Below are 26,883 nucleotides of genomic sequence, written 5' to 3'. Positions count from 1 at the left end.
TTTGTCAATTATTGTGCATTGTAATCCACTCTAACCAGGCTGAAGTGGCTGACTTCATTAATCTGTAAACCACTACCCAAATGGAGTATTTCCTAAGGTCTTGGGGAGTCCCACCACAAAGTCCATTGTTAATCTTTCCTACTTCCACACAGGAATTGGTATCCATTGAAGCAAACCTATAAGTCTTTAGTGCTCATATTTTACTTGCTAACAATTTGGCTCTTATCTACATACTTGGATATGTATTTCTTCATACCCGACCACCAATACAGATGTTTTAAGTCTTGATACATCTTGGTTACTCTAGGATGAATAGAGTACACTATGGGATTTGGACAACACTTTCTGAAGTATGTCATTTATCCAGGGAATACAAATCCTTCCCCTAAAGTTGAGCACCGCACCTGCATCAACGACTGAATCTTGGGCCTGGGCCTTGCTATCAACATTTTTTCTTTGATCTCATTCAAGTTCACATCCTCAAATTCCTTGGCCTTAATCTCTTCAATAAAGGTTGGCGTTAGATCAACACTAGCCATTACCCTACCCTTTTCTAGGATGCCTAGTCTCAAGAATTTGGCCTTCTAGGCTTGAATCTCTCTAGCAAGGGGCTGGTTGTAGGCTCCAAAATAGACTATATAATCCACGCTAATCGATTTTTGGCTTAATATGTCTGCCACCACATTGGCCTTGCCTAGATGATAATGGATGGTGACATCATAATCCTCGAACAACTCCATCCATCTTCATTTTCTCAAGTTCAAATCTTTTTGAGTGAACACATGTTGCAAACTGTGGTGGTCAGTAAACACCACACACTAGACACCATAAAGATAATGCCTCCATATTTTCAAAGCAAACATACTGCTATTAATTCCAAGTAATGAGTCGGGTAGTTTATCTCATGAACCTTTAGCTGCCGTGAAATATAGGCTATAACATTCTTATCCTGCATCAACATAACACCCAAACCTGATTGTGAAGAATCACAGTAAATAATTAAGTCTTTACCTTCAATCAGTAGGGTCAAGATAGGTGTTATGGTTAGAAGAATCTTGAGCTTTTGGAAGCTCTCTTCGAATTTATCGGTCCACTCGAATGGTATCTCTTTTTTAGTCAAACTTGTTAAATGGTTAGCAATAGAAGCAAAGTTCCTCATGAATCGGCGATAATAACTGGCAAGTCCCATAAAACTCCTAACTTCAGTCACAAAATTTGGCCGACTCCAATTTTTAACTATTTCAATCTCTTGTGGATCTATCATTACCCCTTCCTTCAAAACAATATGCCCCAAGAAGACAATTGAAGACAATTGAAATTCACATTTAGAGAATTTTGTATATAGTTTTTGCTTTCCCAGTACACTTAGAACAATGTGAATATGATCTGCATGTTCCTGTTCACTCTTCGAATATACCAGAATATCATCTATAAACACGATTACAAATAAATCTAGGAATAGCTTAAAAAACCCATTCATCAAACACATAAAGGTTGCAGATGTGTTGGTCAGCCCAAAAGACATCACCAAAAGCTCATAGTGCCTATATCTTGTTCTAAAAGTTGTCTTGGGCGCATCCTCAAGCCTAATCTTCAATTGGTGGTACCCAGAACTGAGATTAATTTTGAGAAGATTGACGCACTTTGTAACTGATCAAAAATGTTATCAATATGTGGCAACGGGTACTTATTCCGAATGATGACCCTATTCAGTTGTCAGTAATCTATGCACATTTTCATGCTACCATTCTTTTTCTTAATAAACAAGATTAGATAACCCCGCAGAAAAGCACTCGAATGGATAAACTCCTTATCAAGAAGTTCTTGGATTTTAGCCTTAAGCTCTCACAACTTTGTTGGAGCCATGCAGTAAGAAGGAATAGAAATTGGGAGAGTATCCAGCTCCAAGTAAATACAAAAATTTATGTTTCTTTCGAGAGGCATATAAGGCAAGTCTGTAGGAAACACTTCAAGAAATTCACACACTACAGAAATAGACTCTATAAAGGGAGACTTCACATCAACATTCCGAATTAGGTCCAAATAAGCCAAACAATCCTGCCCCACTATTTTTCTAGCCTAGAGAAAGGATATAACCTTAGTTGGCTTAAGCTTGTACACATCTTCCCACTCTAAGTTTTCTCTACCCAGGATCTCTAGAGCACAGTCTTAGCATTAAAGTTAAGCATAACAAAATATGGGAACAACCAATTCATGCCAAAGATCACATCAAAATCGGTCATGTCTAAAATTACTAAGTCAACATAAATTTGAACCCTCAGAAAAAGGACAAACATGATACATATGAGTGACTATAACAGACTCTCCAATAGGGATAGAAACATGGATGGGGGCATCAAGCACAAAATAAATCGCATCAAAACCCAAGGCATATCGCACTAATACATATGAATAAGTAGAGCCCGGATCAAATAAAATAGTAGCCATTTTGTCACAAATAAGAATAGTACCTATGATCACTGCATCAGACGCCTTGGCCTCAATCTTGCTCGAAAAGGCATAAAATAGAGCCCCTTTTCATCTTTTCGGACCATATCCCTGCCTGACTGCGCTGCTCCTCCACCTATAATACCATTACCTCAGCCTCCATGGGCTCTCGAATTCCCTCTTTGCCCACCATGTGGATGCCTTCTATTGCTTCCACCTCTGCCCGTGGGTACTACTGCCCTGGCCTGTTGGGGTGCTGAATTTGTCCCGCGAAGGTGGGGACACTCCCTCCTTATGTGCCCCAGCTCTCCACAGTTTAAACAGTCACTCTCAAAGGACGGCATGTTACTTGGAAAAAAAGCTCCTTATCTTTCCTAGATCGGATGTTGCCATGGAGTATCTAAAAATTTGCCCGTAGAAGTGGGCAATGCTGACTGAATTGGCCTGGATTCAATAGTCGGCCTGTCTAACCCCCTAGAATCTACTGTACTCTTTGGCGTACCCATCTTGTCGTACTCCCTCTACTTTCTTCATAAAATCTTTTACTTTATTGAAATACTTGCCTGATGAAGTCATATGCATAGACAAAACCTACAACTTAGGGTTCAACCCTTTTCCAAATAACTGAATTCTCTCCTCCTAGCATATCAGGAAAATACATGAAATTTGGTCTTATAAGCAACCACTGTCATGCTACCCTGCTCCAATGTTATGAACTTGTCCTTCTTGAAATCCTTCAAGGTGTGTGGCATATATTTATCTAGAAACAAAGCATAGAACTGGACCCAGGTAAGTGGGGGGAAAATGGTGAGCGACACTCCACATAGGCCCTCCACCACTGGATGGAAGGTCACAAACTCAACCCCATGCTGGAGAACTATCCCCAATTTGTGCAATCTCTAATAGCAGTCGAGAATGAACTCATACACATCCTCACTTTTATAACCGTGGAAGACTGGGGACTTAAGCTTTAAAAACTTTTTGTGAGCATGTCATGTTCAGTCTTGGTCATCACTGGGCACATAAGTAGTCGAAAGAAGGCATCCGAACCTACCACCTCATATACCTTAGGAGCTGCAGCAGCAAATGCGTGAGCAATCGAAGCTGGAGTTGTGGGCATAGGGGGAATGGCTCTAGTACCATCCAGCCCACTCAAGAAGACCATAATCTGCTGAGCTAATATCAGGTCCACTAGGGGAAGATCGGCAGCCCCAACTTGGGTATCCTTCAACTGTTAAGTTGTCTTATCTTCCACCACTTTTATGTTATCCTCTAACAAATCTTGGGGCGCGAGAGGGCCCTTCTCTCGTAGTACTTCCTCAACCGGAGCCTTACGCCTAGTGGGTGTTGCTCTTCCTCGGCCTCTGCCGCATCCCCTTCTCCTACCCCTTCCTTAATCGCATCCTCTCGCAAATGGCTCCTCTTCTAGTTTAATAGGAGCTATGAGCGAACACCATTTTAGCGTGTGTTCACCATTTGTGAAAAATAGAGTGAAAGAGGTTAGATACCAATTTGGATCACTAGAGACCAATTGGAATCAAGTTATAGCATGAGGGGAAAGAAGATAAAGAAACTTTTCCTAAAGTCATGTAGCCCCTCAAAGATAAATACAGGCATCTCCGTACTATTCCGCAAGGCTCTACTAGACTCATTTAAGAATAAAGAGACAAACAAACCTAGGGCTCTGCTACAAACTTTGTCATGACCTCGACCTGTCGTGATTGGCACCGAAACTAACTCTTCGGTGGGAGAACTACTATTCCAGTCCAACTAACAATAATCTCAAGAATTAAAATGAATTAATGTTGCGGAAGCAGGTTTAAATATTTAGAATAAGAATGAATTTCCATAAACTTAGTAAAATTAGTCAACAACCTAAAAAATGTGGAAATTAACACCTAGGACCTGAAGGTCGATGTACCAAAACTCTAAATAAATAAAAAATTCCAAAGGTCATAAAAAAAATTAAACAAAGTCTGAGTCCTAAAAGAAGGACTAGAACAAAGAGAGCCTGTGGCAGCCTGCAAGAACTGGCTCACCCTAGAACTCTAGTAGTTAGTGGTCCTCTATTCTAGGTCTCTTAGCTGTCGTCTGAATATTCCTTATACTTAACAAAGATAAATCAAGTGTAGTATCGGTATACAAAGACAACAGTGTACTGGTAGCATCATGCGACTAGCCAGTAAGCGAGATATGAACAAGTAAATACAGCACAGTAAGCACATATATATACAGAATAGACTTAACCATTAACATCTCATAACCCAACATGATCACATTTCATCAGTCTTAATTTATCATGCAACTTCACATAAGGGTTCTCTAATAGAAACTACAGATACCAAATTATGTGTTGGAACATGACACCCGATTAGAAGTTATGTTAGAATGTGAAAATTGATCCAATTTATATTTTAGAATGTGAAACCCGATCTAATTATATGTGAAAACATGACACCTGATCCCAGCATACAAAATCAACCACAATCACAATGAATAGTCCGACTATCATATCTACCAAGAACAAGTTCACCACAAGTCATGTCCAGTAAAAACTCATTTCATATAGTTCATTTCATTCTTCCTTATTCATATACACATATACATATAGTGGAGTAATTTAATAGGTACATGAATCACATACGAAAAGACAAATTATCACCTACCTCGAAATCAAGCTTTGACAACTTTAGGGCGCAAGAGCTTTTCCTTTCTGGTTCATTCAGTTTGTTCTTGGTCTAAAGAAAGTAAATATATACAAAGGATCAACATAATGGTCTATTTTACACGAATTATAGCATAATTTTCCCTCTTAGAACAACCCATGATCCTAACTAGGGGTGTTCAAAACCGAACCGTAACCGATAAGCCAACCGTAAAATTAGTTTATTGGCTTATTAGTATTGAATTATCGAATAAACGATTAGGGAACACATTAAAATTTTATAATTAATGGCTTATTGGTGTGGAGGAGAATTATTAAATTTTCTTATCGGATAAACCGTTAATCCGTTAAGAATTACCATATACTTACACTTCTTTTTCAGTTTTTAGTCAATTAACATAAGTCTTTTGCTCTGGTTGTATACAATTCTGTAAAAATATGAGTTACCAAGTTGAAGTCGGTGTATCCTTGACTTTTGCTTTTATGGTATATCTTCTCTTCAATTAGCTCCACCTTTTCAATGTCAACTTAAGTTCTTTCTCATTGTCAAATAGTCTACAAACTTCTTATAGGTTATCCAATACATCGCTCAATAACCCTTCGATAATTGGTAATTTATTACCGAACCAACCGATATCTTATAGGTTGTCTAAAAGATTAGTAAATTTAAAAATCGATATCTGATAGGTCAAACCGTTAAGTAAAATTATTCTTCTAATCCATCCGATAAGCAGCCCTAATCCTAACCCCCATCTAGGGCTATTTTCCACCACTAGTTTCAGGCCAAAACCCTTCCCACATTGATTACCAACCATAATTCTAGGTTCTAGGAATTGAATTACAAAGTAGGGGAGTAATAATCTTACCCTTGGCATGAGGAATAGTGGAAAAATAATCAAAAGAGCCCTAGTTTGCCTCCTAACTTCTTAAGAATAATTTTGTAGATAGAATACCATTTATGGGTTTTTTCCCCAACTGAGGTCATGTCTGTCCTGCCATAGCGGGACCATCCCACTCTGGCGGGATAAGCAAAGATAGAGAGCTCGTAAAGAATCTCAAAGTCTTCTCTTTTACAACACACCCTTGTCCCAAGATGTTTTAAAATACACCTTTCACGTCAAGATCAATTTTAAAAGTTTTACTCACTCGATTGCGATTCTGTAAAGTCGTACAAACTCCGTATCGTCTTGGCTACAACTAAATCAATCATACTATGGGTTCAATCCCTTGTCCATTTATGGATCACCCTAGAGTTCTCTTCACTCAAAATTCATCCAAATTTGGCCTAGGCTCAAAAATTTTCACGTCACACCTGAAATATTTTGGCTCAAATTCCTTCCCTATTGACTTATTTGGAACGACAAAAATAGGTTGTTACACCAACGGTTGAGGTCGAATGTCCCCTTCAAGGTCCACTTGTGCAGTAATTGATGCCCTCTAATCAACCTCAATATACATAGCAGTGTTCAGGGTCAGGTGCTTCAGTGTGCATTCAATTTTCCAGATCAAGCAGAATGAAGGGAGATCCTTGACTCCGAGTATCAAACATACACTTAGGTTATAACTTGCAACACATAAAAATAATAAATCAGAGTAATTTAAGAAACAATAATCACTCGATGAATTTTCACAAACTATAACTCTAAATTGCACTCCTCAACAACGACACTAAAATTTTATGTCGCCCAAATAACACCCTTAATTAGATACAAAGCAATTGTTGTCAAATATAGTAACCCAACTAAATTGGGTCAAATCCCAAGAGAAGGTGACAAGAATTTATAATTTATTGAGATCATTTGATCTAATGATTGCTATTTTGGATGGGGCTCTGTGGGAATATTGTTTAAACTACTTTATGTTGCCATTATTGTATTCAATAATTAAAGACAAACTAGAGCTATGGTTTCCTAGCTATCGAAATTCAAATGAATAATTCACTATCAACTCATTCAGGTATGGTCATTGTGCAAAACTCACGACTCTATTTGTCTTCTAAAGTCTCTTGACCTAATTAAAAGAATTCCATTGTAAGTCCTTTTGGCACTTGGATGTGTATTTAATTTAATCATCATCTTACGTCTCAGGTTAGCTATCTTGTATCTAACTCAAGTTATTAGATGAGGGTTAGTATCCCCAAATTCCCATTAATAATAATTCTTTTACTTAATCTTATTTTATTTTATCAGGAAAGTCAAAATAGAAGTGAGTTTTTAATGTTTGTAACTATTAAAAAGACAATCTTTATGAAAGAACTTTTAATGCACAATGATCAACACTTTCATATGAAGATATAATGTGAAAATACTTTACCATTATCCCTACACTACATTCCATAAACCTAGTTATGTGATTTAGCTACTCATAACTGATTTCAAAAAATTAAAATAATTGTAATAAGTAATAAACATTACGATGAAAAGAAACAGTAAAGACCTTGAATTAATTACAGCACTTGCGAGAATCTCTTGTTCATACATAAGTAATCACTATGAAAATAGTAAACTACTGCTAACAATATCTTCATAAAATACCAAAATCAAGTATTTCATAACAATGAGCAATAATCCTTTCTCTTTGTTGGTATTGCGTAGCCCTAGAAAAGTCGTCCCTTGAGTTGTCAAAATAAATCCACAGAACATTTGGTGTGCGACATGACCCCATCACAAGGCAGGGGGTCATTGTCGCTTTGTCCATTGCGGGGCTTAGCCCTCGCGCCGCCTAGCTTATCGCTGATACAAGCCACTTTTTTCCACCTTCAGAAGTTTCATAATTGATGCGGCGCAGGGGTCAACTCAGAGTGTTTGCCCCGTGCTGCAGACCCTTATGCCAGCACTGTCTTGGCTTCATTTCTGTCTGGGATGCTTCACTTTGGATTTCGTTCCTTCTTTTGGGTTTACTCTTGCTGTATTTTAGCGTGAAATAACTTTAATCACATATGTTAGCTCATCACAACAAATAAACTTAAAATACAGGAGTTTATCTTTGAAACTTGGTTAAAACATAAGTAAAATACAGTGCTTTGATGAGTAAATACGCCCAAATCAGACACCATGTAAAAAATATGTGATTACACAAGTCAATATATATCGTCTAACTTATAGTCCTACGGTTACAGAAGTATAATAACAAAGTCAACAAAAACTAGGAGATAAAGAGACTATCCTAGTTAGACTAAAGAAGCTGCAAACTTTATCCGTCTTCATTCATTAACTTTTATCTAGACTCTGTATATGTAGTAGCGGATGCATGATTTTCATTCATGGGGTTCGAAATATGAAGTAAATACATGAAAATTACAGAATGATAAGCAAGTGAGGCGCCCGCTAAATTTTACCCGCCTTAGCATGCGCTTTTGATACTTCTTCCAATTTTTGCTGTGCACCATTGAACCCTTCTTCAAAAGTATTGTGCCTTTTTTTTACTTTCATTTGCATTTTCCTATAATGAGAAAACTCTCGAGAAAAATAAAAAGCTAGAAAATATTCAAAACGTAATTTTTGGGTATTAACAAATGACAAATACAAAACTATAAGTGTAACTATATGTTTCATTAATTATGCTAAAAATTCGGGGATGAAAAAAATTATTTTATGATAAAGTAGGAGAAGAAAGAGGGAAATGGATAGCCACAATAACCGTGATACATACATGAGATATAATTAATTGTATACATCTGTTAAGTATTATTTAGATATAACTGGTAATAATCCAGTATTTATATTACTAGATAAGTATTAAGACAAGTTCTTGTGGTAATTTTAGTCCTTAAAGTAAATTTCTCATCTAATTTTTCCTATTTTGAACTTAAAAATGGGTTAACTAAAACAAAGAAGGAAAAATTATGGAACAAGACAAAATTCAAACCTATTTATGTAACATAGCTATAGTATTAAAAAATTAAAATAAATCACGATATATTATTTTTATAGCAAATTTCTCTCTTACTTGCCACTCCTCCCACTGACCCCCCCCCTCTTTGTCTTTCTCTCTCTCCCCTGCCAATAAGAAGAAATACATTTGAATGTATTATGTATCAATTGTATTCAATCAAATATATGTGAGACATTTATATTTTATATTAATTGTATTCGAAAAATTATATTTTTATTTTGTATCAACTATATTTGTATTAATACAAATACAATATGCATTCATCATCTCTGTCAAATGTATTATATATCAACTTTATCCAATCAAATTTAGGTGAGATTTGTATTATATTAATTGTATTCGAAATATTCAAAAAACGAAAATTATATTCAACTATATTTGTATTATGTATTTTTATATTCGTGATACAATAAATACAACATGTATTCATCCTCTCTCCTCCCTCTCAATGTAGCTTGCCTCTCTCCTACCTCTCTCGATCTCGTTCGCTTCTCTCCTGCCTCTTTCTATCTCACTCGCCTCTCTCCTCTTAATATATATTTATTTTGATACAAATTAATTCATATTTATATTTTTTCTAAAATTTGCAAATATAATAATATAAAAATATAAATGCATAGCAAATTAAAATATAACTGAAAATTATAATTAATAAAACGGTAGATAAGGAATTCTATTTAAGGGTACAAAGAATATGTGGACACTATTTTTTGTCGTCTGCAGGCGCAAATGCTCATTAAAAAAAAGGAATGAAAAAGGATAAAGCCCAATTGGTTAAAAGGAGTGAGAAAAGACAAAACTTTAAAAAATTACATAAAGTGAGGTCAGCAAGATTATTTTATGGAAAAATTCACTATATCTATAAGCATTTGGCTGTAAACTAAGAGCCTTTTGGAGTGAAGCTTATTTTTAACTTTTAAACGTATTTGTCTAATGCTAACTTTAAGTCATAAAATTTTTAAAATTAGTCAAAAATAAAAAGTTATAATTTCTATTTTTTTTTCCTTAAATGCTTAAAGTTATTTTCTTTGACCATGAAAATTATTTTTATATCCCTTATATTTTAACTAAATTCTCAAACTATCCTTTTTATTTTTTTAACCCTAAAATTCACATCATTTTCCTCATTTAAACATTTTTATCCAAACACTCAATTGCTTATTTATAAAAATATCTTTCAGAACTTCAAAGTTCTAAAAACACTTCATACATAAAAGATACTTTTTTTAAGTCAATCCAAACGGGCTCTTAGTTGTTATTGTATCTTAATTTGAAATTAATATAGAAACTCATAAATTTCAAATCTTAAATTTACCTCTCATTAAATATCATCAACAACACAACTAAATACTAGGCATTTCAAGTTTGTAAAATCCAACCTAACATGATGTCCTCCTCAAGCAATGGTTAGTGAGAATCATAAAATTCAAATGAGGGTAAATTCTTCAATAGAAATGAGATCTCACAACAAAACACACACAACCTCACTGAGTTTCGAACCTGTGCGCCAACTGAAGTAGGGAAAGACGCAGCAAACAAAGGGATTTCTCCCATTAAAAAAAAGTATTTACTTATAGTACTTAAAATGAATTACGCAGAATAAGCAAGCAGTTAAGAAGCATATAATAATATATAAGCCTGTAAGCATTGCTTCCTTTAGAACTCCAGAGGTTGCTTCCATCTTCAATTGCCTGAATCAGTTACGTGTGACAAGTTAAAGCCAAATCAGGTTGATTAGCAGTAAAAATATGTTTTGAGAAACTAAATTGAATATGTAGACCAGCTTTGACTCATTATTTGAAGATAAATATGAATTTTAATAATGATGCACAAGAAATTGGTTTTGACCTGCACACTTCACTAGAGACATGCTATTTTTTGTCGATTCAAAATGTGTCTGACCCAAATGTATGTATACAATTTTTATTTTATTTAGTATAGTCAAGCAAAGAAGGAATGCATTTAGTTGAACTCGCAGAATCTACTCTTGATGTATCTTTGATGATTCACCAATATTTATGTTTCTCAAATAATTGGAAAATTGTCTACGAGTTGAAAACTTTAGCAGAGTACTATAATAGCAAAAGAAAGTTATTGCTGGAGCCAAGAAAATGCCGAGGACAATTAGCACACGGTTCAAAACAAGGTGAATAATAGGTTAGTCCTTTTACCTTTCTTCACTTAAATATCTAACTTTGGTTCTACAGAAGAATTCGAATCCGTAACATACATTTATTACCCCAGCATACAATACTCTTACCACAAGACCAAATCAAATAAAAAGCTCTAACTAAAGGATGTTTTTGGTTTAAAACTTCTTTTTAAAACAAATTTACACCTTTGAGGTAGCGTGTTCCTTTCAATTTGACAAACATCCCAAGTTACTAGTGCAACATGATCGTGGATACCAAGTTGGAAAATGCTAGCTAACATGTGTTAGGAATAATATTCATGATAAATAAAAACAACCCAGTAAAGATATTAACAAGGACACGAAGTATTTTTAATATGAAAAACATAATAGTCAAGAGGAAATATACAATATCATTATATGGAAAATTTAACACATGGTTTACTCGTTATGGCTTACTCGATTCCTATAAGTTGTGATAGTAGCAACCCAGCTGAGGCTCTTGCTATTAAATTTGGGATTGATTGGTGTATTCATAATGATAGAGACAACCTTCATACAGAATTGGACTCTCTTATTATAAAAGAAATGTTGGACAACAAAAAGTACTAACAACCTGAAGCTGAAGCACACCGTAGATAACATTATCAGGATCCTGAGTAACACGACATACTGTCTCTCACACTGTTTCAGAGAGGCAAATCTTGCTTCAACAAGTAGAAACAGGACCTTATATCACTCTCAAAATGATCTCCCAAGAGAGGCAAAGGGGCTGCTTCAACTTGACAAATGGCAAGTGCCAACTATGAAAAGAAGAAATGAAAAGAGTAATTTTTTTATTTGCTAATATTCTGTGTAATTTGGAAAGGATATATACTTCCTTTCCTAGATTGATTTGTCAATCTTTTTTGTAGATTAGAGGTAAGACCCCCATGTCCCCCTCTTATCATTATAAGTTTTTTCCGCCTATATAAATTAACGTGGTAGGGGTCAAACCAACCCCACACACCTTAGGCACACAACCTAATGGTGATGGCTTAATATTAAAAAAAAACACATTTGGTAGTCTCAAAATACTACTACTCAACAATTCACTTTATTTATCAAACCTTAAAACTTATGTTGCTTACACTCTTCAAGAATGTAAAGGGATATGTGTCAAAACGTTCAAAACTAGTAACACAAATACAATAACATTTTAAAAGAATTCGAACAATATAGCTTAAAACCCAAAAAAATAAAGACACTAAACAAATCCATTTCACATCAGGTATGGATTTGATCTTGTCTTCAAAACATCTTTCAATTTTTTCACTTACAAATTTCAATTGTGTTTCATTTAATTTTCAAACGAAATTTCAATTTCTAATTACCTTTTTAACTTAATTTTAAATACTATTTTTTTCTTTCAAATGTCAACCAATTCATGTCCAAACGGCTGCCACATATTATTCTTGCATGACTCACTAGAATAGTATTACACTGTTTCCCTAGTTTGGTTAGATCATTATACTTACTCTCCTACCTATCCATTAAGCTCTCTCTCCCTTAATTATATAAGCAAAAGAAAACAAATATGGAGATATTATTTTGCCTCTATAATGTAAACCATTTTTGATAACAAACATGTAGTTGTATGTTGTAATTAATTATTGAGTAAATAAATCTTTTCTGAATTTGGCAGCAAAATTTATTTTAGCACTTTAACCACAAAGACATTCAAATAGCCCCCTTAATAACATTCAAGTGAAATTAGTATCACCCTGAAAGTATAATACCACTCTCACCCGCCATATCATAGCCATATAAACACCACATTACAGCCATGTAAGCATGACGTCATTAATTATTATTTATTTTTGGCTTATTCACCTTTTTTCCTTAAAACACTTATTAAAATTCATTACAATAATTATTAATTAATTAAAAAAATATATTTTCTAATATCAAAATTTAAAATGTAGACCCATTTTCATTAATTTTAAATATTTTTAACAAATGGGCTCACCTTCGTAAATTCCTTCACTTCTATGCCCCCCCCCCCCCCCCTCTTCTTCCTTGATTTTCACCATTTTCAACCTTCACTGATTTTTTTTCAACCATTTCCAACCTTCAGTGATTTTCTTTTCTTCGCCATTCACCATATTCAAACCCTTTCCCTCCACCACCCCAACCCCACAAATCAATCCATTAGAACAATGATATTTTTGAAAGTCATTTTTTTCTTGACAACGTAAATGAAAAATGGAGGTTGTTTAAGATAGTTGATAAAATCTACATTTTTGCACCACAACTAATAGAAATTAAAATGAGTCACTCAAAATTCAAGAAAGTTTATATTTGTGAAATCAACGGGGTTAGTGGAATTGAAGTAGTAGACAGAGGTGGGAGATGAGGATGAAGGAACAAATGACTAATATGAAAAAAGAAAGATATAAGGAGTGCTTAATGGAGAAGAAGGTATTTGAAAAAGACAATAAATAAAGAGAGAAAAAAAGATTAAATATTTTTAATAAAATAGGACCTACAAATTTCATTACCTCTAAATAAGATATTTTTCATCTTTTTAAAAAAATTTAATTTATAAAAAAATTAAATATTAATTATATATTGACCAATAAAAAAAATAAGTTTTGCTAAAGTATTAAAATAAATTTTGCTTTACCAAATTCGAAGGGATTTCATACATTTACTCTTAATTATTTGAACTTGTTATTATTTTTATTTTAAGTAAATTTAATTGGAAATTTTTAGCAACAGTAATAATTATGTTTAAGTTTCAAATAAGTTGAGGTCCTTAATAAATCCTCATTAACCAATATTTCATCATTTAGAATTATGTCGAGCCAACATTATAAATGATTAATTGGAAATTATTTTTATGCTATTTATTTCTGATGCCCAAAAACCAAACTAGCTTTATGATGTCGTTTGACAATAATTTCATATGTTAATGTGATGTTGTAACTTGTAATACTTTATTTCATTTTATATGACTGAGAATAATATTCTCTTTGTTCAATTTTACTCCTTCATTATAATTGTAATACTTTATTTCATTTTATATGACAAAGAATAATATTCTCTTTGTTCAATTTTTATTTATCATTTTTAATATATCACGAAAATACAATTATTTTTTTATGTTTTATTTTTAGCATTTATTGGTTATTCTCCAAAATATTTTCTAAGACCTAATACTAAAAATTAATTAATAAAAATAATGTAATAAAATAATTATGTCAATTATTAATTTCTTGGTCATATCAATATTACCTCCAATAAGGAAATGCTTTTATATAGTTATAAATTATTAGAAAACATAAAATTAGCTAAATTTTTCAGTCATTCCTAACTAATTTATTGCTAAACGGCTCCTAGCTAATTTGATTTTTTTTCTATAGTGGTATAAAAATGAACGGGAGGAGTATGTTTATTCAGAGTTAATACGTAAAATCAGTTCTTACACCAGCTAGCTATTATAGTCTTGTCTGCAAAAGGGTTGCCATTAATTTATCTTACTATATGCTCCCTTCGTCTATTTTTATTTGTTCACTATATCAAAAATATATATTTATTTTTATTTGTTTAGTTTAGAAAATCAAAAAATCGTTTATTACTTAATTCCTAATTTACACTTGCTAATAATTATATTTTCCAAAACATAGATTATTATATTCAAAGAGTGATAATAGTGAAATTGTCATTATCCATTTATTATTTCTTAAGGTGTGTCAAATCAATATTGGACAAATACAAATGAATGGAGGAAGTAATATAAAAGGATATGCATATAAGGTTATGACTTAGTAATTATTGAAGTGAGTTGAAAAATATGTATTTTTGGATTTGAATTTATAAAAAAAAATACTATTTTTCCATCTATCCAAGTTTTGGTACATAGAGCTATCAGCTATTTGTACTAATGGGAGATAGCTTAATTCCCACTTTCTGCATCTAGATTCAAACAATGTGAATTTTCACCAAAATTTTTAAAATGTACTTTTTCTTCCTAATGAGATAAAAAAAAGTTACAACTTATACTCTCTCTATTACAAAAACAATGACATACTTTCCTTTTTAATCAGTCTAAAAAAGAATGATTTCTTTCCTTTTTTGGCAACATTGTGATTTCAATTTTTCACGTGACATATTTAAGATCATAAGATTAAAGGATATTTTAATACATTTAACATAACTTTAATTTAGGACTACAAAATTAAAAAATCTTTTTTATTTTCTTAAACTTCATGTCAAATCAAACTAGTTCATTTTTTTAAAACATAGAAAATAATATTGATAATATAATTTTTGAAAAGATTGAGTTAGATGTAGTTCAAAATAAGTAGGAAACTGGATGGATAGATTTTGTCTTTTGACCTAGCTAAGCAAGACCTGAAAATCCAAAACACCCAACCCTAGCTAAGCAAAACAGAGCACCGTTGAACTGACAAGTGTTGGCTGTTTATCCCATTATATATGACATCCCATCCAGTGGTGGGACACTAAACTAAAAAGACAAACAGATATAGGGATTTAAAAAATAAAAAGAGTAACTATAACCCTTTCACCATTGTTAAAGTGCCCTTTCATTCCAGCTATTAACACCTGTCTATGGCTACAAACATGCTAAGCAAGAAGGAAACCAAACAAAGAGACAACAACCCATTACCAGGAAACCGTGCAGCTTATCATAAAACAAATAAACACATGCCCCAATACTCTTTTTAAGTACTAACTTTTTATGAAACCAAGAAATCATGGTACTAAAACACATTAATCTAAAAAAATATAAAAATGGAGTCTTTTTTGGAAGGTAAAAGATGGGTTTTATCTAGAAGGATAATATGAGTTCAAGAATTGAAAATTTACCATGGATGAAGATGGGCAGTAAAAGGAACTTGCTTTTAAATGAAGTTAGTTCTTTCCTTTTCCTTTCTGATCTGAATGCCTACTGTCATAGCCATTGCCATAGAAGAGGTGTAAACGAGCATCATATTCAGTTGTGGAGCCAAGATTGAAACTTTGTGATCCGTCTGTGGGAGAAAACCTCTGGAAGTGAGGCAATGTAGACGGCGAAGAGGAAGAATTGGACTGAAGGGTCCCCCTATTGAAACCAGATGAAGATATGCTGAAGTTCAAATTGTACTCGTTGTTAGTATTGCAGTTACTTCCCCCACTGGAGGTCACACCCGGGACTAGGTTGTCACCACCGAATGGGAAATGCTGCAGTTCGGGTCGATGGTCACCCGTAATACTAAACATTGGTGAAGACACTGGTCTTAATGGCTGTAGAGGATTTCCCAAATAAATTTGGCCCGAAAAACCAGTAGAGTTGTCTATTCCACGAGTAGCTGATGGGCCTAACAATCCTGAGGTGAAATACTCCAAGGGATTTGTAGACCATTGCCTCGACGTGTTTTGGTGAATGGGGCCATTAGGACTTGTGTTGTTGTTATTGTTATTATCACTCATACCAGCGGTCAATAGCTCAGTGAAAGAAGAGCTAGGGTGCATATTTTGGTGATGAGAAACCATAGAAGACTTATTTTCTTTCTCCTTTTCCTTCTCTGTGGCCCTTTCCTTTGCTCTCTCCCGTGCCTTGAGCCGATAATCAGATCTGGAAAGTGACAATCCAGAACCTTTGCTTGTCTCAGAATTACTACAACAAGGTGGTTGTTGTTGTTGCTGCTGCTGATTGTAATTTAGATCATCATCCATTTCCACATCAGCTGAATCAAAACCCGGCTCAGTTCCAACACTTGACCTTTTCTCATCACTAAGCTGCAGTGTATCTGGAAACGCCTCAAGAGGTGGAAGCTCAGCAATTGAAGGAGCGGCTGCTTTTAGCAGCCACTCCACAGCCTTGCTCGGCTGATCACAGCCGAGCCTGTCTTGCAAATCATAGAACTGTATAGCAGTATTGACAGAGAGGCGAACACGTCTGTCTCTTAATCCCTTTGAAGTCAATACTTTGCTATGCCTATCTTTCCCACCAGATGCACGAGAAACTCTAACAATTCTTGATGAAGGACGACCATAAAAGTTTACAATACCACCAAGGCCACTACTCTTTTTGCCTTCTCCTGCATCGTCTACATCATATTGGTGGTACTGCTCATCCTCTTTGTTGCTGATTCTTGGAAACTTGCATTCTTCAGTTTGAATCTCCTCCATCTCCATACTACCACTTTCATACCTTTCTCAAACACAAAAAATCAAAATCAAGAAAACACCCACCTTTCAAAATTTATAGCTTTACCCAATTTTTCTTGACCTCAAAAGGGTATTTTTCTATGTAGATTTGGGACTTCAATTAGGGTTCACAGATGGAGAAAAAGATAAAACTATGAGCTGGTGTAGGGGATACCTTCTTGGACTTGGGGGACTGTAGATGTCCTTTGCATTAATCATGATTACACACTACTTAAGACTTTTATATTAATATAAATCCATATGAGTACACACATATATAAAGAGAAAGGAAAATTTATGTGTAAAAAAAGGTGTTTTTTTGAGGTTTGATAAATCACATTCAACTATAGATATGGCTTATTCAAATGTCAGAAGTAGAGAGTAAAGAAGGCTTCTTTTTGCAGTGTTTTCAAAAACAAAGGTCTGTGTCATCTCAGCACAACAGCCCTGTTACACTGTAGGAAAACAGTCAAAACCATAGCCACAAAAAATCAAGAAGCCCACAAAATTAATTATTTTTAAAAAAATGACCCAAAAAAAAAGGGAAGAAGCATCAAATGCTCTAGCTTTTCATAGGGCTTTAGATTTAAACTTTTGGAAAAATGAGTTGATGAGGAAAAGCTAAATAAAGAGAGTAGTAAATAGGTAGCATTCCTAATCTAAAGATGAAAAAAAGTCTTTAAAGGATAGAGTGAAGAGTCTTTAAAGATTTGCTGGCCCTAGAAATTGCATAAGTTATTGCTATGCTTAAAAAGAGAAAAGATAAACTACACAACTAAAAGAAAAAAAGAATAAAGAATGACATTTTATTTAATTAAAAAAAATAGTAAACTATTTCCAGTGGGAGTACGTTAAGGTCATTATTATATAGCATTAATTAAATAGATAATTAAATGTTATTGCTGTTGTGTTTGTGTCTGTGTCTGTATTACAACAACACAGTATATTTATTACATACATTCACCATTTGTTGTTTCTTGAATAGAAAACATAAAATCTACAACTGTTGGATCTGAGAGTTTTGTACTACTTGAAGGGTATTTACACAGTAGATCAGCTCCTCTTTTCACATAAAATCAAATTATGGATAAAAATCCTTTCTTTTATATTCAAATGACTAAAATGGGCATTCAAGAAGTGTTTCTTTCTTAGCTATAATTCACAAAAAAATACATTGTTCAAAACCCAAAGATGTTAAAAAGGGAACTTTTGTAGAAGAAGAAGCAGCTAAGTTCAAAGTTCAAGAATATTACCAGAATTTCCTGTAACTCTGCTTCCTTATATCACAACTTTTAAAACTCCAAAGCCATATTCAGCCAATCCAAACCAGAAAAAGAAAATATTTTAAGTATATTAAAAATGGTCTTCAACCCTCATTATATTACCAAAAAAAGAAAGTAAAAGTCACCATGATGAAACCTCCAACTTATTGCTTACAAGTTTCCTTTCATTTCTTTTATTTTTTATGAAAAATAGAAATAATTTCTTTCTTTCTTTTTTCAGATTTTTTGGGGGTGGCAATTGTTTTTTAAAAAATGTGGAAAGAGAGAGAGAGAGAGTAGAATAAAAAGCCCTAAGGTCATGAACATTCGATCATATCACCGGGCTTATCGTGTAAGTACACACAGTGCCGTTTTGCTCTTTTCCACTTATTTATTTTTAATAATAATGTCATGCCAAGATATTTTTTTTTCTTTTAGTTGCCCTCTTTATTTTTGCGATAATGACTCATCTTTAGTTTGCAAAACAAAGTTAATAATGCTCCTTTCGGTTACATTTTATGTGATATAATTTAACTAAGTGCATACTGTTATGAATATACTACCTGAACAATTAATTAAACAGAGAGAGTAAGGAAAATAAAACAGAACAAAAGAGAGAATGATTGCAAATTTGCAGTATGTAATTATGTTTCTATATCTCATCGCTTAATGCTAGAGATAGCATATATATAAGTGAAATAGGCAGCAAGTAGGAGAGAAAGAAGACCAAGGGGCTACTTGCCCACTTAAAAGTGGGCCCCACTTGGACAACAACATCCACCACTTGGACAACAACATCCAATATACAACATTCTCCCTTGAATGTCTATGTATAATATATCTCCTAAAAAAACTCAATAAAGGATAATATACATATTTATCCTGAACATCTATAGATGTTGTGCCTCGTTAAAACCTTATTAGAAAACATCTAGTGGGAAAAAGTCTAATGAAGGAAAAAAGAGTACACACATCTAGTAATACGTCTTGATTGCTGCCTCATTAAAAACCTTGCCAGGAAAACCTAATGGGACAAAATCATGGTTAAGGAAAAAAGAGTGCAGCGCGTATTTTACTTCCCCTGATGAAAACTTCATTTGATATTTTGGAGACGACGCATTCCAACTTTATATCTCAGCTTCTCAAAAGTTGATGTTGGTAATGTCTTTGTGAATAAATCTGCAAGATTATCACTTGAACGAACTTGTTGTACATCAATATCACCATTCTTCTGAAGATCATGTGTGAAGAATAATTTTGGTGAAATATGTTTCGTTCTGTCTCCTTTTATGAAGCCACCTTTTAATTGAGCTATGCACTCGGCATTGTCTTCGAATATAATTGTGGGTACTCTAATGTCATTTTCTAGACCACATCTTTCTTTAATGAATTGTATCATCGATCTCAACCACACACATTCTCTACTTGCTTCATGAATTGCTATTATTTCAGCATGATTTGAAGAAGTATCAACAATGGACTGTTTTGTAGATCGTCATGATATGGCAGTTCCTCCGTTTGTAAATAGATAGCCTGTCTAAGATCGAGCTTTATGTGGGTCTGATAAATAACCTGCATCTGCATAACCAATAAGGTCTGCACAACCTTTGTTAGTATAAAACAAACCCATATCAATAGTACCCTTCAGGTATCGCAAAATATGTTTGATACCGTTCCAATGCCTTCGCATTGGGGATGAACTATACCTTGCTAGCAAATTAACAGAAAATGTTATATCAAGTGTAGTTGCGTTAGCAAGATACATAAGTGCACCAATAGCACTGAGATATGGTACTTCAGGACCAAGAATTTCTTTATCCTCACATGGAGGTTGAAATTGATCTTTTTCCACTTCAAGTGATCGAACAACCATTGGAGTACTTAATGGATGTGTTTTGTCCATGTAAAATCTTTTTAAGATTTTCTCAGTGTAGGCAGATTGATGAACAAAAACCCCGTCTGCTAAATGTTCAATTTGCAGACCTAGACAAAATTTTGTCTTTCCAAGGTCTTTTATTTCAAAGTCTTTCTTTAGATATTCAATTGCCTTTTGGACCTCTTCAGGGGTTTTAATGAGATTTATGTCATCAACATAAACGGCGAGTATAACAAACTCTGATTCCATTTTCTTAATAAAAATACATGGACAAATAACATCATTAATATAGCCTTCATTTATTAAATACTCACTTAGGCAATTATACAACATGCGCCCTGATTGTTTCAGATCATATAATGATCTTTGCAGTTTTATTGAGTACATCTCCCGAGATTTATTACATATTTTAGGGAATTTTAATCCTTCTGGGATTTTCATGTAAATTTCATTATCAAGTGAACCATAAAGGTAAGTTATAACTATATCCATTAGGTGTATTTCAAGATTTTTATGTACAGCTAAACTGATGAGATATCGAAATATTATTCCATCCATAACGGGTGAATATGTTTCTTCATAGTTGACTCCCGGTCTTTGAGAGAATCCTTGTGCAACAAGGCATGCCTTATATCTTATAATTTCATTTCACTCATTTCATTTTCTAACAAAAACCCATTTATAACCAATTGGTTTTACACCTTCAGGGGTTTGGACTACAAGTCCCAAAACCTCACGTTTAGCAAGTGAGTCTAATTCTGATTGAATTGCCTTTTGCCATTCTGGCCAATCACATCTACGTTGACATTTTTTGATGGATTTAGGCTCAAGACTTTCACTATCTTGCATGAGGTTACGTGCAACATTATATGCAAAAATATTATCAATCGTGATTTTAGATCGATCTAAATTTATCTCATCACTGAAAGAATTTATTGAAAGTTCTTCATTCACTTGAGTCTTGGGTTCACAGATTTCTTCAGAAATATCAGGATTACTCAAATCTTGACATTCTTCAGGAGGTTCTATTGTAGTATCATCTTTATTATTTCTCACGCTTCTCTTTCTAGGATTTTTATCCTTTGAACCCAGCGGTCTACCACGCTTCTGGCGTATTTGGGATTCAGAAGCTATGATACTTATAGATGGTCCTTTTGGGACAATAATCCGGATAGGTACATTCACTGTAGGGATATGTGACTAAGTTATCCATTTCAAATCAGTAAATGCATCTGGCATTTGATTTGCTATTCTCTGCAAGTGAATGATCTTCTGGACCTCCTGTTCACATGTGCGGGTACGTGGATCAAAATATGATAGTGATGAAACTTTCTACGCAATTTCTTTTTCTTTTTCGAGTTTCTTTTTCTCTCCCCCTAATGACGGGAAAATTATTTCATCAAACCGATAATCTGTAAATCGAGCAGTGAATAAGTCTTCAGTCAACGTTTCAAGGTATCGAATTATGGAGGGTGAGTCAAACCCAACATATATGTCCAACCTTCGTTGAGGGCCTATTTTTGTACGTTATGGTGGTGCTACAGGCACGTATACCGCACAACTAAAAATTCTTAAATAGGCTATATTTGGTTCATGACCAAATACTAATTGCGATGGAGAGTATTTATTATAATGTGTCGGTCTAAGATGTACAAGTGCTGCTGCATGTAAGATAGCATGACCCCAAATAGTAATTGGCAATTTTGTTTTTATTAGTAGAGGTCTTGCTATCAATTGTAGGTGCTTTATAAATGACTCTGCAAGACCATTTTGAATATGAACATGAGCAATAAGATGTTCAATTTTTATCTCAATTGATAAGTAATAATCATTAAATGCTTGAGATGTAAATTCTCCAGCATTATCAAGGCTGGCCTTAATTAGATAATTTGGGAATTGCGCTCTCAATCTTATTATTTGTGCTAACAACTTCGCAAATGCCAGGTTGCGAGATGATAATAGGCACACATGAGATCATCTAGATGATGCATCTATTAGGACCATAAAATATCTAAACAATCCACTAGGTGGATGAATAGGTCCACATATATCTTCATGTATACGCTCTAAAAATCCAGGAGATTCGATGCCAACCTTCAGGGTCGATGGTCTGACAATTAATTTTCTTTGATAACAAGCAGCACATGAAAATTTATCATTTGTAAGAATCTTCTGTTTTATTAATGCATGTCCAGTTGAATTTTTAAGAATTCATCTTATCATTATTGATCCAGGACGACCTATTCGATCATGCCATAGCACAAATATATTTGAATCAGTAAACTTCTGGTTTACGATCATATGTGCTTCAATTGCATTAATTTTTGCATAATATAGGCCAGATGACAGAGTTGGTAATTTTTCCAAAATATATTTCTGGCCTGAGACACTCTTGGTTATACCAAGATATTCAATATTCATTTCATTTAGTGTCTCAACATGATATCCATTTCTGCGGATATCTTTAAAACTTAACAAGTTTCTTGGGGATTTAAAAGAAAATAGTGCATCTTCTATAATAATTTTTGTTCCCTTAGACAGAATTATAGTAGCTCTTCTGGAGCCTTCTATCATTTTTTAATTACCAGAAATTGTAGTAACATTTGCTTTTCTTCTTAGCAAGTTAGAAAAATATTTCTCATCTTTAAATATAGCATGGGTTGTTCCACTATCAATTACACAAATATCTTTGTGATTGGTCATTGATCCAAATAAAATTTGAGGCATTTTTATATTTTTTCAATAAGAAATAAAATAAGTATTAACTCATGGTACATTACACAAATTTTATTTATTTATATTGACTAGGAAAATACAAACACCATACAGATAAAAACAAAAATATTTACATATTATTTGTCCTATCAATATTTATATTTTCATCTGAAAAATTAAAGAAATCAGCTACATCCAAATGCATAGGCTCAATATTATCTTCAGAGATAAAATTTGTCTATGGATTATTTTCTGCCCTCTTTAACAATGCCTGATATAGCTGAACCAGATGTTTTGACGACCGGCAAGTCCGTGACCAATGCCCCACACCTCCACATCTATGACATACACTTTCTGAATTATTCTTCGGTAAAGCTTCTGGCTTTTTACCCTGCCTTTTATATTGTTGGTCATTTCTCGATGTCAACCGAGTATCATGATTAAAATTTCTTCTTTGACCACGACCACGACTGGGGCCATGACCTCTTTCTCGTTGGTTAGAATTTGCCTGATTCACTTCAGGGAGTGGCAAAAAACCAACTGGCCGACTATCATGATTTTTCATTAATAGTTCATTATGTCTTTTACCAATAAGAAGGTGAAAAAGTAATTCAGAATATTTTTTAAATTCTTTTTCGCGATATTGCTGCTGCAGGAGCATATTCGCGGGTGGAAATGTGAAGTATATTTTTTCAAGTTTATCTTGCTCAGTGATCTCTTCTCCGCATAAATTTAACTGAGCTATAATTCTAAACAGAGCATAATTATATTCAGTTATATTTTTGAAATCCATTAATCTCAGATTTAGCCAATCATGACGAGCTTGTGGAAGCATGACTAACTTCAGGTGGTCATATCTTTCTTTTAAATTTTTTTCATAATTTAAGGGGATTTTTTAATATGAGATATTGTAATTTTAGCCCTCGTCAAGATGGTGGAGGAGAAATATCATGGCTTTAGCACTGTCTTAATTGGATGCTGTATTGTCATCTTTAATGGTGTTTGCCAGATCCATTGATTCTAAATGAATTTCGGCATCAAGTGCCCATGATGAGTAGCCTTTTTCAGAGATATCAAGAGCAGTAAATTCAAGTTTGGAAATATTTGCTATTTTATGAAAATAAATTTAAATAAAACTCTTACCACTTTTTGTTACCTTCTAAAAATAGCTGGAACCTCGTGCTGATAACGAGTTATGAATATACTACCTGAACAATTAATTAGACGGAGAGAGTAAGGAAAATAAAACAGAACAGAAGAGAGAATGATTGCAAATTTGCAGTGTGTAATTATATTTCTATATCTCATCTCTTAATGCTAGAGACTGCGTATATATAAGTGAAATAGGCAACAAGTACGAGAGAAAGAAGACCAAGTGGGCTACTTGCCCACTTAAAAGTGGGCCCCACTTGGACAACAACATCCACCACTTGGACAACAACATCCAATATACAACACGTACATTATAAAAATATATATGTGTCATATTTGGAGTATTATATCTTATGCAAGATTATGTAGATTGATTATATTATTAATAAAATTTTATTTATTTTAGAAGAAATCAACTATATAAAAGTTATTAACAATTTTATATCTCAAAGAGTTAGAAGAATAGATTTTATAAAAAAATATATATTTTAAAAACAAGTTTAAGTCCTTCCATTTTTTTTTGTGGGAACAGACCCTACACGAGGCTCCCACCTCTCGTGCACAGTCAGGGGTTGAGCAGCACCCCAAGCCTTAACATAAATAAACAAAGTAAAAATACAAGGAGGGGGACATAAAACCTTACCTCCGATCCTATGGTGGTTCATAAGTCGGCTAACCTATTAAGGTCGGCTAACTCATCCCCGATACAAAAAAGAGACTAACTATAACTAGAAAGCAATAAACCTATGAGAGGACTCCTCCCGGTACAAATCGACTAAGAAAGCATAAATGAGGGAGACTCTCCCCTTCCATGAGAAAAAATGAAAGTAACCTACACTAGTCCTATTCAACTATGCTACGTACCAGACATAGCTACATTAAAGAAGAACAAGTATATGAAACTTCTATCTCGCATGGGATGGGAAAATTCTTTTCATCTTTGCCCTTTGTAGTCTTGTCATACCAAGTAAGTCCCAATGAAGTGTGCAACAACAACAATAGCAGCTAAGGGGGATGAAAGGAAATGAAGTAAATGGAGCCATAGCATCCAGCAACCTTGGGGCTGTTGTTAAGGAATCTGAGGTACAGAGTAGTTGTAACATGCATTAAATGTTTGACTGAAGGTGCCTTGCACTTTGGAAGGGTCCATTGTTGCTGTTTGATATGCCTGCACATCAGCAAGTCAGCAAGCAAAGATTTCCAGGTGGGTATTGTATAATTAGCATTGTGTTTGTTGGAGCTCCATCTTCTTGTCTTTTCCTCAATGGAAACAGTCAAGGAGTTCCAAAAGACTTGGATGAAAGGGGACTACTGCAGGTGTTGAAGGACTACAGCAGGTATGCATGGAGAGTTGATGGGAGTATGTGAGGCCCTTGCAATTATAGTTGTTATGTCCCTTTGTCTGTGACTTTGTTTACCTGCACAAACAAGCAAACAAAGAACCAAACAAGTGTGATAGTTGTGGGGGATGTTGCAAACCTGTAGGCAGCTTCTTGTTGCCTCCAAAGGAGAATTGAGTAGCTCCTTTGAAGGTATCTGGTGATACCAAGAACTATTGGCTTATAATTGCTCAGAATGTGCTGCATCTTTGTGAAGCAAAGGTTGGCTGATGTTGGTTGGTGGTGGGATGGGGATCAATGTATTCTTGAAGTTGGAGTTGTTGCTGTGGTGCAGCATTGCTGCTGCAGGAACTGCTGCTAATGTTGAGCTGCACATCTGTAAGCAGCCTTGCCAAGGTGCCCCATCAGATGAAGAGGTACTTTGCTTGTTGTTGCTTGTTAGGTACAGTAGTAGAGGATTCCTCATTTTGATGGTGGTCAAATCCTTGGAATATCTGCGCAGACAAACAAAACCAACAAACCACACAACCAAACAAATTTGCAAGTTGCTGTAACTAGTACTAGTAACTTGTAGCTGTTCCTTGTGTGCTAGATGTTGATGTATGCAGCTCCTTGTTGCTTCCAAAGAAAAATTGGTCAGCTTCTTAGAGTAAATATGTGCCTGCACATAACAAATAAAAAAGCAAGGAGCTGCAGGGGGCTTGTGGTGCATGTTTGTTGTTGCAGGTATTTCAAAAGGGAAGTTGTCCTGGGTGGAGGGCTGATGTATTAGTGGAGTCCTAGCATGGCAGGGTGATGTCTCCATATTATTTCCTTCTATTTTCCAAGGTGTCCTAGATGTTATTGTGCCTACACATAGACCATTAACAAAATACAAGCATCCAACCAAACAGGATAACCAGAAATGGCCATGTGAGGTCCTCTTAGTTGAGGTGTTTGATTTGGTGGTTGTATCTGTGATGTCTTCTATGCAGTTGTTGTTAAGACATGTTGATGTATCACTCCAGCAACCTGCAACAATACAACAAACAAACCCAAGCAAGAAAGGACTTGCCCAATCTAGTAAAAAAGAAAGGACCTCAGACAGTGCTTTGGAGCCAGTTAGTTTTTTCCAAGTCGCTCGACTAATGTCTCCAATTACCCATTTGAGTTGAAACTTCATGAGGTTTGCATATATATCCTTTTCTTTAGCCTTGCAAGATTTG

The 26,883-nt window shown here is 34.3% G+C and overlaps 1 protein-coding gene across 2 annotated transcripts; it reads right to left on the bottom strand.

Moving 5' to 3' along the window:
• Positions 1-10,429: 10,429 nt before the first annotated feature.
• On the bottom strand, positions 10,430-18,935 carry LOC129889042 (transcription factor TCP2-like). Of its 2 annotated transcripts, XM_055964149.1 has the most exons (3): positions 18,587-18,935; positions 16,011-17,337; positions 10,430-10,698 (listed from the first exon to the last, which is right to left on the bottom strand). In XM_055964149.1, exon 2 carries the CDS (start codon positions 17,319-17,321, stop codon positions 16,056-16,058), a length of 1,266 nt encoding a protein of 421 aa, XP_055820124.1. In that variant the 5' UTR covers positions 17,322-17,337; positions 18,587-18,935; the 3' UTR covers positions 10,430-10,698; positions 16,011-16,055. The 2 variants fall into 2 exon arrangements, with proteins under 2 accessions (XP_055820124.1, XP_055820125.1); XM_055964150.1 differs by lacking the exon at positions 18,587-18,935 and having other exon boundaries at positions 16,011-18,040.
• Between the last annotated feature and the right edge of the window lie 7,948 nt (positions 18,936-26,883).

This window comes from Solanum dulcamara, chromosome 5 (genome assembly GCF_947179165.1).
Source record: "Solanum dulcamara chromosome 5, daSolDulc1.2, whole genome shotgun sequence".
NCBI classification, from domain to species: domain Eukaryota; kingdom Viridiplantae; phylum Streptophyta; class Magnoliopsida; order Solanales; family Solanaceae; genus Solanum; species Solanum dulcamara.
The sequence above is the reverse complement of the archived record's forward strand: the minus strand, read 5'-3'. Positions and strand labels throughout refer to the sequence as shown.